A 15,866-nucleotide genomic window follows, 5' to 3' on the forward strand; every position below is an offset into this window, starting at 1 on the left:
ACCACTTTGAACAAACCCTCCCAAAAGAGGGACCAAAATAGGTATTAAACCTAATTATTTCTTATAAATATATATTTTTAAAATCTAATAATATTTTTTATTATAATAATTATGATAAAGACCACTTTTATCCTTTAGTTCTTTTCTAAATATTTACATTTATAAATATATTTTTTAAATTCAAGTAATTACTCATAAAAAATTATAAAAATGATTTATTTTTAATTATTTCTTATAAATATATTTTTAAAATCTAATAATATTTTTTATTATAATAATTATATGTATGTGTTTTTACTTGTTATTAATAATGAGGTCAAAATAAATAAATAAATAAGTCTAAGAATATAATTAAACTTTAAACTATATAAATAATTTATAAACATTTCCTTAGTGAAATATATAAATTGATACATTTTTAATATAAAGGAAGAAGATTTTTCAATAATTGAGGATGAAATGGATATTTTGTTAATGTTTGTCAAGAAGTATACATATTTATGTGGTAGAACAAACTACTCATATATTTAATCACTAACATAAACATGTGAATGGAGTAATGGTGGTGCAGAAAGAAATTTCCCATCATTCATTTTGCAGCAATTGGATTTATTTTCCAGAAACGGCCCATAATGAAATCTAAACCAAAAATAGACAAAAAAATAAAAATACAAAATACGAAATCTGCATCCTCGAGTGTAATGTGTCCGAGAAGTTGAATTCCGTCAAAACAAATCACCAATTCTTAGCTTCGGTACATTTCTTCTCTCACTATAACTTTTAGGGTTCTCAATGATGCAATTGTTTTCCATTGTGATCACTGTGAATTGAATTAGGTTTGTTGCTTTTTAAATTTGGTTTTGCTTTAAGGATTCTGCGACATTCTGTGATCTATGAGGATGGATTTAATGTCTGGTTATAAGGTATGATTTGATCTTGAGTAGTCTTTTGAACTTAGAAATTTTATAGTTCGGTATAACGACAGCGTGCAACCCGAGCTGATGGTGATTTATCTCGGTTAGACATTAATGAATTTGGTAATTATTCTGCAGGGGGTTGTTGGGCTTCTTGTTGGGAACGAGAATTCTTCTAACGAAGATAGGTATTTTTTATATTTTTTCTGTAAATGTTCTAAAAACTGTTTTGCTGTGTTATGCACAGCTGTGCATGTCTGTTTCATGACGCGTTCTTGAACAAATGTAATTGGGGATTTTCTGCAAGCATCATGTTCTTTTGGTTGATCGGTTCCCGTGTCTACTAGTAACTGACTTCTGCTTAGTAAGGGGTCCTGAAGAATATTCACCTTTTTCATAAAAAAAGAATATTTCTTGATGACTGTAGTTGTTTAAGTGATTATCATTATGGGTTATAGACGTTTTTTCAGATAGATATCATTGATTCTTGTTGGTGGTTGCTGGATGATCTACATCATTGTTTGTTGAAATTAAAATTCTTTGCTAGTTGACTTGTATCCGCTGCCTTCCCTTTAGTTTGCTTTAGGTTAAATATATCATTTCTGACTAATAAAGATAACAAACTCTGTTTCTTTAATTCATTTTATAGTTTTCAATTATCATAGTGTGGAATATCATTTGAACCTGTTTTTGATCTTACTATTATTCGGAGTGCCTTATACTTAGTGTCATACATTTTCTTTGTCTTATTTGAATAGATATGTTGAGCGCTTGCTTGACCGGATAAGCAATGGTAAATTGCCAGACGACAGAAGAAATGCTATTGCTGAGCTTCAGGGTGTTGTCTTAGAAAATGAAGCTTTCCAGTTAGCATTTGGGGCAATGGGTATGTCCTATATCTCAACCAGTTTTAGGTTTTTCACCCTCTCCTCTGGTTTAATAGGTTTGATATATTTGCAGGCTTTCCTATAATGCTAAGTGTCTTAAAGGAAGAACGTGATGATGTTGAGATGGTGACACAACTTCTTCCTTATCATGTCTACTGTCTATTGTTTTTTCTGTTTCTTTTTGGCACTAAAGGATCCAGATCACGAAGTTCACTTTTGTAAGGAAGACAATATGGAAAAAGAAAAAAAAAAAAAAACTATAAAAGTGAAAGTGTGATCTCAAGTCTTTACTTTAGGACTATGTTTCTATGTACCAAATTTGAATTATCATCAAATGTTTAAATTCATCTGTCATATGTAAAGGAATTTCCTAGCTCATACTTTTGTGTTTAGCGTAGAACTTCTTCACTCACCTGAATTGTGGAAAACTTCTATGAATCAATGTTCTGAAATTTATTCTAGTCAACCACACACAGGGGTTCTATGATGTTCTCTTGAGCTTTAGCATCTATCGCTTTTTTCTAGGATTTTTTCATATTTGAATATATATATATATATATATATATATATATATATATATATATATATATATAACATTATATATATATATATATATATATTGATGATGCAGTGCTCGAATAGTAAACTTACTCTGTTGTGGTATCATGTACTGGCTTTGTAATCTCATTAATGATGGACACAGTTTAGTTAGATTGTGAAGGTTCTTAATTCTGGTTATTGAATCAAGATTGTTACTGTTTTTACCGTCCCTTGTTTCTCTATCAGTCCTTCAATTTTGACCGATTTTTTCCCTTTAGATTTGTAACATTTGCTTTAATATATCAAGTCCCAACAATTTGTTAATTGGAAAGTGTATTCCAACAGGTTCGTGGTGCCCTGGAAACTCTTGTTAGTGCATTGACGCCTATTAATCATGCAAAAGGATCAAGTAATGAAGTTCAGCCAGCTTTGATGAACACTGATTTGCTTTCTAGAGAAGCCGATTGTATCTCTCTTCTCTTAAGTTTGTTGGTAAGGATTTCTTTTCTAGAATCAAGGGATGTATTCTCAGTTATATCACTGAAAGTTTCCTTGATATCTGGACGTATGTATATAAATTGAAATATTTTCTTAGTTATTTTTGCTTTTGGGTGTACCTTGATAGGAAGAAGATGATTTCTATGTCCGGTATTACACTTTGCAAATTTTGACTGCCCTTCTTACCAATTCTCCACAGAGGTATTGGTTTTGTAGCTTCCATTTTGGTTTAATTTCAAAGAATTGATAAGTCATCTAGCTCACTGCATCCTTGCTGGCTTCCTCTTCAGGTTACAGGAAGCAATATTGACCATCCCTCGTGGTATAACTCGACTAATGGACATGCTTATGGATCGTGAGGTACAAGACTTTAAAGTTCTAATAATTTTAGTAACCTTTTCTGACTTAATTGTTGTTTTTTGTCATATGTCTGCACTAAATATGTTTGTTTAACAAATTCACTGATAATTAATTGATTGTTCGCTTAAATTCTCAATATGTACTGTTGGAAATCATCTGATAAGTTTTGTTCGCTACTCTTTTCTTTTAAGAGAAAGCCCGATAAATACTAATTCTGTTTGAGAATATTGATGCTTGGGACTATCGTTTATACGGGGAAAATGATCAAGGTTTACGTTCCAGGTAATAAGGAACGAGGCATTATTGCTTCTCACTCATCTGACCCGCGAAGCTGAGGTAACTTTTTACCCATTTCAATTCTTTTTCTTTTTAAAACTTGTTTCTTATTGAATAGTTGACGTGTCATCTAAATAAATTTAATGATTATAGGAGATTCAAAAGATTGTCGTCTTTGAAGGTGCATTTGAGAAGATTTTTGGTATCATAAGAGAGGAGGGAAATTCAGATGGTGGGGTTGTAGTACAGGTGATAAATGATTAATTTGATGGTACTTTATTTAACTTACTGTATGACCTACATGATGCATGATATTAATGCATGAGTACTGAACATGCACTTGTATTTTTTTTTTGGGAAAATCCTTTTTTAAATAAATATAAAAAGCAAGTGAGTATACATGCTCCTGCTTCTAAATATCGAGTCAATAGTTCTTAGAAGGTGGACTATAATCCTAACTAAATCTCATAAAGCTAATTTGTAAGGTGAAATTTTGTCTCACTTATATATTATAATTTGACCATTTCCTTAGTTAATGTGAGATCTGAACACTCTCTTAATCCAAGGATTGAACATCTTGAGCATTAGATATTTGTAGGTGATCCCATAGCAATTTGATAATGGGTGACACGATAGGCCAAACAAATCTTGTTTAGATAAACTTTGATACCATCTTAGAAATTCAATTTTAATTTAAACTCAATCTTAGAAAATTAGTTTGTAAAATGAAGTTTGCATACACTTACAAACTACAGTTTTGCTATATATCTAGTCAATGTGGAGTTTTCAACATTAGTGTTTGAAGGCCACAGCCAATAATAATTTTTATGGATTGTTTTTGGTTTCCATCACTTGATTACATTTTCAGATTTAGATATGGTAAATTAAAACATGAAATAAACAAAAGAGGCAAAAACAAAATGTAGTCAAAATTGTCTTATTTGTCATCTTGTGTATTTTGTACAAGGCACTGAAATTCCCTTGCAATTTTGACCAAAGATTTTTTTTTTTATCTAAATATAATTCTTATTCATGTAATATATTTTGAGCATGGTTAAGCTTTATATTGCTTTTGGTCTAGATATTTATTCTTAGGTTTCTTTGCAGGATTGTCTTGAATTGTTGAACAATTTGCTACGTAGCAATTCTTCTAATCAGGTTTGTTCGTTCTACTGAGTTTATCCAGTGGTAAACCTGGTTCTAATTTCAACTATGTATGGTTCAGGTGCTACTAAGAGAGACTGTCGGACTTGACTCGTTGGTATTGATTTTGAAGCTGAGAGGAAGTAGTTTCACTTTTAATCAACAAAAGGTTAGATTCTTTCAAGTTTTCACTTTAGTTCATGCTGTTGGTGAACCCTTATAGCTAACTCTTTCTTATAAATACCATGCCAGTAGACAATCAATCTACTAAGTGCATTAGAAACCATTAAATTGTTACTAAAGGGAGGTTCTGAGTCTGATCCTGGGAAAGATATGAATAAACAGGCAAATAAAACTACTCTGGTTCAGGTTTGTCGTGAACTTAGTCTTGTGACGCTTGCATAAATTAGCAATCTGGTGATCTTATTCTGCAGTTTTTGTTGATTTGTTGTAGAAAAAAGTATTGGAACATTTGTTAATATTAGGTGTTGAAAGCCAATGGGTGCCTGTTGCTATTCGCTGTGCGGTAAGATAACTTGCCTTTCTCACATACAATGCTTTGATGTTTTTATTTCTAACATAAAAAAGCTGTGGTAAATAATACACAAACAGAAACTGGAATTTCCCTTCATGCTTTCATTATCTTTCATTCCTTACATTACTCGTGACATCTAGATGTGGTTGAATATCAATTAGATGTTATAAGTAATGAGAAAGTGATATCATGCTTGTATTTGGCATAGAAGTTGTTGTTCAACAAACATTTGTAAAATTAAGTAAAAAGCTAGTCTTGTCAAGGAATCAATTGCAGATTGTTACTAATTGGTCCATGCATGATGCATCCACCTCACTTTCGATTCACATATAGTTAAAAGAACATTTTCTTTTTTGTTTTAGTTGTTGTTCCATTTCCATTTTCATTGTTATTCTTTTTGTTCTTGATATTCTTAGTTTGTGAGAATTTTTTCTGTTTGAAGTACAAAGGATGCTTGGTTTTATACTGCTATCTTTGTCAGGCAATGCAATGCATTGGTGATTTGATTGTTGGAGATTCAAAGAATCGTGATCTTCTTGCTGGCAAAGTTCTTGGAGAGGAGCCCCAAGTTGAACCTGCTCTGAACTCTATACTTAGAATCCTTTTGAGAACTTCTAATATGCAAGAATTCATAGCTGCTGATTATATTTTAAAAAGCTTTTGTGAGGTTGGTTGTGCATATTTCTTTATTGATTTATGGCATAAAAAATCCCTCGTCACCACACCCCAGTTAATAAATTTTGACTGAAAATGCTTTTCACTACATACTCATGGTTTCTGCTCCTCCCTTGATTAACCTTATCTAAAATAGAAAAATGCGGATGGTCAATCATTGCTGGCATCTACATTAATTCCACAGCCATATTCAATGAACCATGCATTCCTTGAGGAGGATGTCAGTATGTCTTTTGGCAGGTTTGTTTTATTGGTGGTGCATTAATGACTCCCTTGCCTTTTGATAATGTGCTATCATCAATCAGCTTAAAGATTGTTGACTGTTCCTTTTCAGCATGCTATTACACGGTCTTACTTTGGGTGAAAATGGTGATCTTGAGGTATGTGATATGTATGTGACTACCTATTTGAAATATCTCTATTTCAAATTATATTTTGCCTTGCGTGCTAATTCCATGGGGTGGAAATTCTAATAAGCTATGGCTTTTTATTTGTACCATGGAAGGAAGTTTTTGTGACATTTAACCATGATGATTATCTGACATTGTATTAAAAATGTAGATTTCTTGCCGAGCTGCTAGTGTTTTATCTCATATATTGAAGGACCATCTCCAATGCAAGGAAAGGGTATGCCAATATTTCCCACTTAATGTATTTTGAGCTATATTTTGCTGCATGTTATGGCAGAGTTGAAGACTTCAGTCCATCGGGGTTTAATCTTTATGCATAAATAATGAGTTATATAGCTGAAAAAATCATCATAAAGAATAACATTGATAGGAGGTCCACCATAGGATATTGTCCATTGAATTGTGCTTCACATTTTCAAATATGTCAAAAAGGCTCTTGGGAAGGGATTGTTGTATGAGGACAATGGAAATATTCTAATACTTGGGTATTGTGATGCAAATTGGATAGATTGCCCCATTGATAGGAGATCCACCATAGGATATTGTCTATTCATTTGGTACACTCGCTTATTTTTCGGCTATCCTTTAACTTCAAGTTCCCCCAAACCCCCAAAAGTTTGCTTTCACTCATTGAAAAGAGAGGATAAAATTATCTAAGTCACAGATCCTTTTCTTGCCTCCACCTCTTTAAATATTGAAGTTGATAAATTGTTCTGTATTCAGGACTAAATTTGAAGAGAGAAGTTATCATTATACCCTTTAACAAGATTAGATGACTAAAGAGTGAAAGGAATTGTACTAATAAACTAAACTGTAAGTGTTCAAAGTTGATAATCTATTTGACATGCAATAGCTTATTCAAAATTGAGAAATTAACATGTTTCATTCTTTAGCATATAGCAATAGGTAGATTGTGGAATGCATAAATTCAACTTGTAAGTGCTTTTTATGCATGTACGATTTGTTATTGAGAAGTTTGTGGCATGGGCTACCCAGAACGTTTGTTTGTGCTAGATGTTGGTTTTTCTAGATTTTTGTGTATGTATGAAGTGAAATTTAAAAAGAATGTTTTGAGAAATCTTACAAGAGAAGTTGCAGGTTTTACAAATTGAAATTGAGGCAGCACCCATGCAATCTTTAGGAGCTAAAGAGCCGCTAATGCATCGAATGGTGAAATATTTGGCCATTGCTTCTTCTATGAAATCTCAAGTTGGGAAGTTTAGTACATCAGAAAATTCTTATGTTCAGGCCATTATCTTGAAATTACTGATTACCTGGCTAGCAGATTGCCCCAGTGCAGTGCAGTGCTTCCTAGATGCACGCCCCCATCTTACTTATCTTCTTGAGCTGGTATCAAATTTGTCTGAAACAGTGTGTATAAGGGGTTTTGCAGCCGTAGTCCTGGGTGAATGCGTGATATATAACAAATCCACTGACAGTGGAAAAGATGCATTTGCCATTGTTGATGCAATAAGTCAGAAAATTGGGCTTAGTTCATACTTTTTAAAATTTGACGAGATGCAGAAAAGTTCAATTTTTGTCAGTGTGAAGTCATCCCTGACCTACCAATCATTTACTAGATCTTCAACATCTAGCATGGTAGATATTGAAGATGTAGATGACAATGATTTGTCAGAAAAGAAAAATCTGGACCATCCAATTCTCTCTTCAATCTTGGATTCCAACTTTGTGAACCTTGTCAAAAGTTTAGAGGCAGATATTAGAGAACAGATTGTGGATGTTTTTAGTCGTCCAAAAATGAAGGTGGCAGTAGTGCCAGCAGAATTAGAGCAGAGAAGTGATGAAAGTGATGCTGAGTACATAAAGCGGCTGAAGTCTTTTGTTGAGAAACAGTGCTCTGAGATACAGGTGAGTCATGAATCTGTTTTTGTTAGGTACGCTACCTGACTTCAATTAGGAAGGTGCAGGTTGAATTTACTAAAATATACCTTCATATTCCATATGCTAAAATGAGATTCTGGAATTAGTTTTAAATGGTATGCACATGATAATACCAAGAACATTCTTCTTATGTGCTTACTACTATATACTGGAGCCAGCTTACATCTTTGAATTTTTCCAGCTTGTCAAGTTTTGTGATGGTTTTCACATTAGTCCATTATTACGGACTAATAGTAACTTGGGGTGTTAGTAATGATTACTTTGACATGTTCCTGTGTTGAATAACAGTGAGATCTCATTACAATCGGAAGTATGTAGGATGCCGGAGGCAAAACACTTGCCTCTATATGTATCTGATTGGTGATTGGTTTTTTATGTCGTCATCTCAGGATCTTGTTCTTCGAAACGCTACTCTGGCTGAGGACCTGACTAAGACAGGCAGTACTTTGCAGCCTGAGCAAAAGGGGAGTGGGGGCTCAGACAGAATCCAAATAGAGACACTCCGTAGAGATCTCCAAGAAGCATCTCAAAGATTGGAGAAGCTCAAGGAAGAAAGGGCCAAAGTTGAATCAGAGGCAATAATGTATCGGAATTTAGCGGGAAAGACAGAAGCCGATCTAAGGAGTCTGTCTGATGCCTACAATAGTCTTGAGCAGGCTAACTTGCAATTGGAGAATGAGGTGAAAGCACTGAAGAGAGAAGGGCATTCAGCATTCCCAGATGTGGAAGCAATAAAATCTGAGGCTAGGGAAGAAGCTCAGAAGGAAAGCGAGGCTGAACTGAATGATCTGCTTGTATGCCTCGGGCAAGAACAAAGCAAGGTAGACAAACTTAGTGCAAGATTGTTGGAGTTGGGTGAGGATGTTGACAAACTACTTGAAGGCATTGGAGATGAAGCAGGGGCTGCTGGCGATGAAGATGAGGAAGACGATGAATAATACACTTTTATCTCTGCCTCAGTTCATACATTTTATGATGAATTGTACAGTCTAACTCAAAATATGTTGAATACATTTTATATTCCATAGTTGGATTTTAAATTATGATTCGTCGAGGACCTGTTTCTTGCATGGTTTATTTTGCGACATACAGGGTTGATTAAATTGTCTCATCATTTTCTTTACTCTCTTTTACAGTGTAAACGTGTTCAATTTGTGAGAAATAATTTGGAGGACAATATTTGTATTCTTCTAATATAGTTGGATGAGGATTCTGTTGTACAGTTTGTATGTTCTTAGAAGGTAATATGTACGCCAAAATTATTTTCGAAAATTATGTAACCTCTGTAGAATATTTCCTAAGAAAGTTCCCAAGAAATAGGTCCAAACACAAAAAACTCAACTGGGATGTCATAATTCTTTTATTGCAACTTCCAAACCTTAAAAATTAACTGTTTTTCTGTGCGATTGTAGTCTATTTTTACGCTGAAAGCTTGTTGACAATATATCAGCAATTCCATCATATTTTAGAATACGTTTGCCTCCGAACTACTAGATCTTATCAGTGTATACATGGAGAGATGAAGTAATACAATACAACAATATGTTCATAATCACTGGGCATTAAAATTTATAGATTCTCCAAACAAAAGTTCCATCTTCCTTTTTCATAAAGTTCAGTGATGACCGAGAAAGTCAGGAAGGTTGATCATGGTAATGGCCTACATTGAAATGCATCTAGCAGTAGATTGTCTTGACAAGGATTTTCAACAAAAAAGTTGTATCTATGCAGTCTTGTCATTGCTCAAGATAATATCCATGATGAGTGCATCGACAAAGTCAATGAAAGCCATAAAGAACCTTGCGAGGATCCAATTGTCCACTGCAATAGCTTGATGAAACAGTAGAGAGTTCCTGATATCCCATCCATTCTTCTGAGGGCTTCAAGAAAAGAGGGGTTTCAATAGCTGCAGAACTCACACATATCATGATCTTGTAATCATCATCTCCCAAATCAGGGTTTGCCTTGGCCTTCTTAGCCCAGGGATTCCACACCACTGCACTCTCATAATCACAACAGATCAGAATTACAGACTTATTTGCTTATTTGTATCAAATGTAAATGTCAATGCTAAATAGATAACATACAATGCCATGCAAAAGTTTACCTGCATCTGGCATTCCTTTCTTCTGGAGTACAAAAGTTCTTTTCTTCTCATGATCTATGATGGCAATTTTATTTGGACTGTGCAAGTAAACTCTATCAATCTACAAAGATAACCACACTTGTTCTTAGAGAGCTCTTAAAGAAAACATGATTAGGTATCTATTACAAATATTCCAAAAATGAGAAAACTTATGAGTAGAAGATGAAATTATACCTCACCATCAAATGTAAGTGCATCTGCCTGTTCTGTGAACCGTGATCTCTTCATCAGATTGTCAAAGTAATCAAGTGTCTCCAATCCCTCAATACGCACTTCACTGCAAATTCATTCAACCTCTCTTAGAGTCATAGTTAAGCAAGATATGATGAATTTGAACAATCTGTCTAGGCATCATATTAGAACAAAGCAAGCATTTAATCTATATGTAAGATGCACACCTTATATCTGATCCAGATAAATAGTTGCGTAGTGCAAAGGAGAAAGAAAAGGCTTTGTTATCTGTGTTTCTAACTCGTGGAATCAGAATTAGCTTGTCAGCACTGAGAGAGATGCGAAGCCGAAACTCAAAACTGCAGAAGCAGCCATACAAGTTAGACATTTTTGCTGGTTCCATTCAACAGTACTTCATTTTTTTCAAGAGTACAAACACAGTTTGATTGAATCCATACATATATATGTACCTGTGGGGTGTCTTTAAATCAACTTTTGTTGACTTCAATATTAGATCCACAGATGAGTGATTGTCTAAGGGAGGAGGAAGAGGTGAAGGATCCCTATCCAATGACCACATCCTGTTTCTTGCAAATCCATGTTGTTCAAGTGAACCAAGATCACCAAACTGAAACAGAAATAGCATTGAATTCAGCAACAAAAATCAAATATGTTTTCACCATTGATTGCTTTTGAGACTAACCCTTGCAAAGCAAGCTGATATTCCTCCCCTGATTGCTTTATGCTGTTTCCAGTTAGCCTGTTCAGTAAAAAAAATCACCATAAACGGCTTTAACAATGCATAACACCATTCAAAAGCATGCATGAAACTCATTCTCACATCCTTATTTTCTTGCGAGGAATTTCATGTAAAATTCAGCAAAAGATAGTAATGAGAATTAAGTAGAAACTTGATCTTCAAACAAGATTCAAGACTGGCAATAAAATAGAGAAACATGAATTCAACTTCAAGCAATAATATATAAAATAGATTCATTGTAGTGCTTATTATAAATATATAATACTATTTATTACCTTACTGCTCATGAACAGAAGTTCTTCCTTCCTGTGATTCTTCCATGAAACAATCTGCCCTCCATACAGAAGCACCTGAAATAATATACTTCAAACAGTTATGAAATGTTTATAAGATCAATATTTTCAAACCATGGCTGGTTTATTTTAAAACTATATTGATATTGGTCCATCAGTGTTGGATATCATTTTACAATTTACTCAACTGACAAGGATTGTAGCATTGCCTAAACAAGAATATGTACTAAAAAAATCAAAGATGTTGGCATCAAAATAGACCCTTTAGATCATAGTTACAACAGAAACACAAAAGATGAAACCAACCTCAGCTGATGAACCTTTTGGCTCAGTCAATATAATCCTTGGCAATCCATCTCTGTCATGAAATAGATTCAACGGCATCTGTGTTGGCTTACTGCAACCAAAACCAGAAACAGACTTCAGTTTCCATCTCTATTCCACCCACCATACATAACGTAAAAAAGACATATTACAGAAAAGATTGATCTCTGCAAACCCTTTTGCAACACAAAAAGACCCTTCAGAAAAATGGATGAGATTTTAAGTTTCCAAGGAGAAGAAATGATAAGGAATAAAAAAGAAACAAGTACCTATTGAGCCCAATGAAAAAAGGGGTTAGCTTTCTTTGTTGGCTATCTTTCACTATAATACTATTAAGTGTGTGTGTCAGTTTAGAGTTCCAAGAGGCAGAGGCAATAACTCTGCGTTTCTTTAAGATTCCATGTTAGATCTTCAATGGTACATATATATGTATGTATATATATAATATATATAAAGATTATGATGGTTATGAAACCGTGAAGGAGAAAAGAGTGTAGCTGGTTAACGTTGAAGTTGGAGAATATCCAACAGAAATCAACCGTTAGCATCGGATTCTCTGTTGCTTTTGTCTTTTTCAAAGTTAACTATCTGAAATGTTGTGTTCTGGTTGGTCCACCTGGTACACGTGACCAATACTTGTGTCATGTTATTAAAGTATAGAAAATACTATACAGTATGATGATATGAACCGTGGTGTGCAAATTGCATAAAGTTGACCAAAATCAAATTGATGATCATATTGAAATCGAGTTTGGTGTTTCTGATATGTTTCTGTTCAGTGGGACTTTACTGTCTTCAAGATTTCCATACACAAATGAATGAAATGAAATGATTGCTCACGTTACTGAAATTATTGGGAATGATAATCACAAGTTTTCGGTCATTAATTTAAGTGATTGATTTTGGAATGTGCTGCTGAGTTCTTAACTATGGTCACCATTGATACAAAAGAGACGACTCTTTGAATTGTATCGTATGAATTTCATTGCTGTTTATTTAAGAAATCTTTGAGTAATTCATTCAGATGCTATAAAGATTTTCTTGTTATATATATATATTTTATAGACTAGAAACTTCCCTCAAATATCTATCATTTGTAAATAATAGTTTATGAAAAAAAAAAACACCAATATGAAAATATGTGTAAAACAATTTGTTTTACAAATTTTGAGTAAAAAATTGAGTTTCTTGTAACAGTGCATGGTTAAATATATGTTTTTAAGTCGTTAAATAGCAATTTTTTTTTCTCTTTCAAAATTTAATTTATTTTCATTCATTTTTTTAGAAAGTTACTTATTTAATTTTTTTATCAACAACATCATTAGTTTTTGCTAAACGTGATCACGTTCTCAACTCGTTTAAGATATATGTATTGTGTTTCTAGGTTGATAAGATAGTTCGGTAATAAATAGTGTGTCACGTTCTCAACTGGTGGAGTTGACAAGATACGTGTACTGTTTTTTCAGGTCGGTAAGACATCTAAATAGTTCAGTACGAAGTTTAGATAGTTTAATAAGGTACATGGAGAACTCAAATAACTTGATAAAACATTAGGATAGTCTGATAAAGTGTATGAAGAACTCAGATAGCTCAATCAGAAATTTAGAGAGTACTATATGAGCTATCTAAAATGTCCATCAAGCTATCTAAGTTCTCGATACACCTTATCAAGTTATCTAGACTTTTCAGAGAGTTATCTGAATTCTCCATACAATTGATTAGAGTTATCAAAATTTCTGATTGATTTATCCATTCACCTTCACCAACTATTTGGACTTCACATCAAACTCTTTGGATGTCTTACTAACTTAGAGCTTTCCGGATGTCTTACTAACCTAGAGACACAATGTCTTGACAGTTTTACTGGATTAAAGACATGACATACCATTTGTCACCAAGCTATTTTGCTGACCTAGAAATATAATACATAAACAGTGAAACACTTTTTGTCACGTTGAAAAAACTAACAATGTTAATTATGAAAACCCACTTTTTGCCACATTAAAAAAATTAACAATGTTAATTATAAAAACTAAATCTATGATTCTCTAAAAAAAAATACTTAAATAAAACAAAGCTTAGTTTAAGAAACAGTGATAATTTAGAAATTAAAAATATATTTAATGTTAATATATGATTAAATATTTAATGTAATATATGATCAATTGTTTCTCTTCTATTTGAAATAAGTAACAAATTGTATAGTTTAAAAATGTTTTTTAGTATTTTAAATTTGGTTATTTTTAGATTTTGTAAATTAAAAATTATTATTTCTCTTAATTTTTGGTTTTGTTAAAAACTTCTTCTTTTTTTTTTTTTTTTTGACTTCACGTGGTTAATGATATCAGCATTTAAGTGTAACTAAAATAATGTCCTAAAAACTTTTTATTTTTTACTGAAACATCTTTTCATTATTTTTGTTAAACAAATAATTGCTAACGTGTATATAATGAGTCACACATCAACAATCACACGCAAGGCGATATTTTTTGTTTTCTAACATTTGAAACTAAAAGATGCAACTTTTAATTTAGAGATTGAAAGGATAAAGAAAGACACTAAAAATTAAAATTAAACACATTACATTGTTAATAATTATATGAAATCATCATTTTTTTAAATAAATAAAATGATAATATAAAAAATAATCTTTTTCATTTATTTAAAGACAAGTTATTGATATATAATCTTTATAAAATAAATATAAATAACTTTTACAACTTAATTATAAATAATTCTTATTTATTTTATAGATTGTTTTTATCAAGCAAATGATTTTTATTTATTTAATTTTAAAAAAGTAGTTAAATTTAAAAATCGGTTAAATCTAAAAATCGATTAAATTTAAATAAAAGATAAAAACTGAAAAATAAGTTTGACTAAAGGAGAATTTCCTTTATATAATTATAAAAAGTAATAGAAATAGTTGGCATTACAATAAAGAGATTGTGACAAGAATAATTGTTGAGATAAATATATAAATAAAAATAATACTATATAAACATATCAGAAAAAGTATTATATGATTAATAAGGTAATTCATTTTTTATATATAACCTCTCTATACATTTATGTCTCAATTATAATTATTTTAGAAATCACGATTATTTCTTAGAAGTATAATGATAAAAAACAAAATTATAAGTATTATATTTCCATCAAATGTTTAAAGGTAATAAATTTACATTTTTTTTAAACTTGAAGATCAATTTTCTCCATAAGAAAATACCAAGATACTAACTACCTTTGACTCTATAAACTTAAAAGTACATTATTTTCTTAATTTTATTATCATGTGATGGTGACTGATTTTACAACATTTTCCAATACAATAATTTAATTTAATTGTTTGATTATCTTTTTACAAAATCCTTTGTTACTGTGTGATATTTAAAAATACCCATCTATTTTAATTTCGATATTAAAATCTTGAGATCAAAAAGCTACATCTAACTTAAAAAAACAAATTTAATATTAAAAATATATTAATTATAATTACATAGATATATTTTTTTAAAGAGAAATATTTGGGTTTGTGATCACAGCTATGTATGCTAGGTATATAGAAGTTGCTTTCTATCTACGCGGATTTGAGTGGAGAAAAGAAAATCCAGAAAAAAACAAATCCGATGTGGGCCTAACCCATCTTAACACATCCCTATTTGCCGCACAGACCTAACCCTAACCTAATCCTAATCTAAACCAAACCCTAACCTTACATGCCAATCAAAGATCACTACACTTTTTAATTAATCTCCAAATCTATGATCTAAACCCCACACAATTCAATTGATTTCGACTTTTAATTTAATCCAATTCAATTCAAGTCATCCATTTGCAAATTTAATAAACCTAAGCATGATTCTTTATTAATTATTATGTATAAAATTTAGGTTTAAACCTCTTTTTGGTCCCTAATTTATGAGCGGATGTTCAGTTTAGTCCCTACTTTTAAAAATGTAAACCTTTGGTTCCTAAGTTATAAAAAATGTATCAAATGAGTCCTTTTTTATGTTCATGGTCAAAGTACAA

General features: G+C 32.0%; 2 protein-coding genes across 4 annotated transcripts; one reads left to right on the plus strand and one right to left on the minus strand.

Annotated features, from left to right (window-relative positions):
- Nucleotides 1-666: 666 nt before the first annotated feature.
- Nucleotides 667-9,360, plus strand: LOC106771532 (golgin candidate 6). Of its 3 annotated transcripts, none has more exons than XR_002667956.1 (20): nt 667-754; nt 871-923; nt 1,053-1,102; nt 1,673-1,800; nt 1,875-1,927; nt 2,687-2,833; nt 2,967-3,040; nt 3,130-3,199; nt 3,482-3,535; nt 3,629-3,724; nt 4,583-4,633; nt 4,701-4,787; nt 4,874-4,987; nt 5,073-5,144; nt 5,635-5,820; nt 5,965-6,068; nt 6,163-6,208; nt 6,390-6,455; nt 7,337-8,214; nt 8,265-8,518. XR_002667956.1 is itself a non-coding variant. In XM_014657530.2 (20 exons), exons 2-20 carry the CDS (start codon nt 894-896, stop codon nt 9,076-9,078), a joined length of 2,748 nt encoding a protein of 915 aa, XP_014513016.1. In that variant the 5' UTR covers nt 669-754; nt 871-893; the 3' UTR covers nt 9,079-9,360. The 3 variants fall into 3 exon arrangements, 2 of the variants coding, with proteins under 2 accessions (XP_014513016.1, XP_022636899.1); XM_014657530.2 differs by lacking the exon at nt 8,265-8,518 and adding an exon at nt 8,530-9,360 and having other exon boundaries at nt 669-754; nt 7,337-8,107; XM_022781178.1 differs by lacking the exons at nt 667-754; nt 8,265-8,518 and adding an exon at nt 8,530-9,360 and having other exon boundaries at nt 837-923; nt 7,337-8,107.
- Nucleotides 9,361-9,584: 224 nt separating this feature from the next.
- Nucleotides 9,585-12,281, minus strand: LOC106764490 (putative glucose-6-phosphate 1-epimerase). Its single transcript, XM_014648774.2, has 9 exons — nt 12,104-12,281; nt 11,817-11,907; nt 11,493-11,567; nt 11,161-11,217; nt 10,928-11,085; nt 10,685-10,816; nt 10,461-10,563; nt 10,248-10,347; nt 9,585-10,136 (listed from the first exon to the last, which is right to left on the minus strand). The coding sequence occupies exons 2-9, from the start codon at nt 11,892-11,894 to the stop codon at nt 9,919-9,921; spliced, it is 921 nt and encodes a 306-aa protein (XP_014504260.1). The 5' UTR covers nt 11,895-11,907; nt 12,104-12,281; the 3' UTR covers nt 9,585-9,918.
- Between the last annotated feature and the right edge of the window lie 3,585 nt (nt 12,282-15,866).

Source organism: Vigna radiata, chromosome 1, assembly GCF_000741045.1.
Source record: "Vigna radiata var. radiata cultivar VC1973A chromosome 1, Vradiata_ver6, whole genome shotgun sequence".
Lineage (NCBI taxonomy): Eukaryota > Viridiplantae > Streptophyta > Magnoliopsida > Fabales > Fabaceae > Vigna > Vigna radiata.

Excerpts from the sequence above, each read along its gene's own strand:
- LOC106771532 (XM_014657530.2), top strand. The coding sequence starts at position 894 with ATGAGGATGGATTTAATGTCTGGTTATAAG. Across the intron at positions 2,834-2,966 it reads CTCTTCTCTTAAGTTTGTTG|GAAGAAGATGATTTCTATGT; the intron begins GTAAGGATTTCT and ends GTACCTTGATAG. Across the intron at positions 3,041-3,129 it reads CTTACCAATTCTCCACAGAG|GTTACAGGAAGCAATATTGA; the intron begins GTATTGGTTTTG and ends CTTCCTCTTCAG.
- LOC106764490 (XM_014648774.2), bottom strand. The coding sequence starts at position 11,894 with ATGCCGTTGAATCTATTTCATGACAGAGATGGATTGCCAAGGATTATA. Across the intron at positions 10,348-10,460 it reads CACTTACATTTGATGGTGAG|ATTGATAGAGTTTACTTGCA; the intron begins GTATAATTTCAT and ends TTATCTTTGTAG. Across the intron at positions 10,137-10,247 it reads GAAAGGAATGCCAGATGCAG|TGGTGTGGAATCCCTGGGCT; the intron begins GTAAACTTTTGC and ends ATGAGAGTGCAG.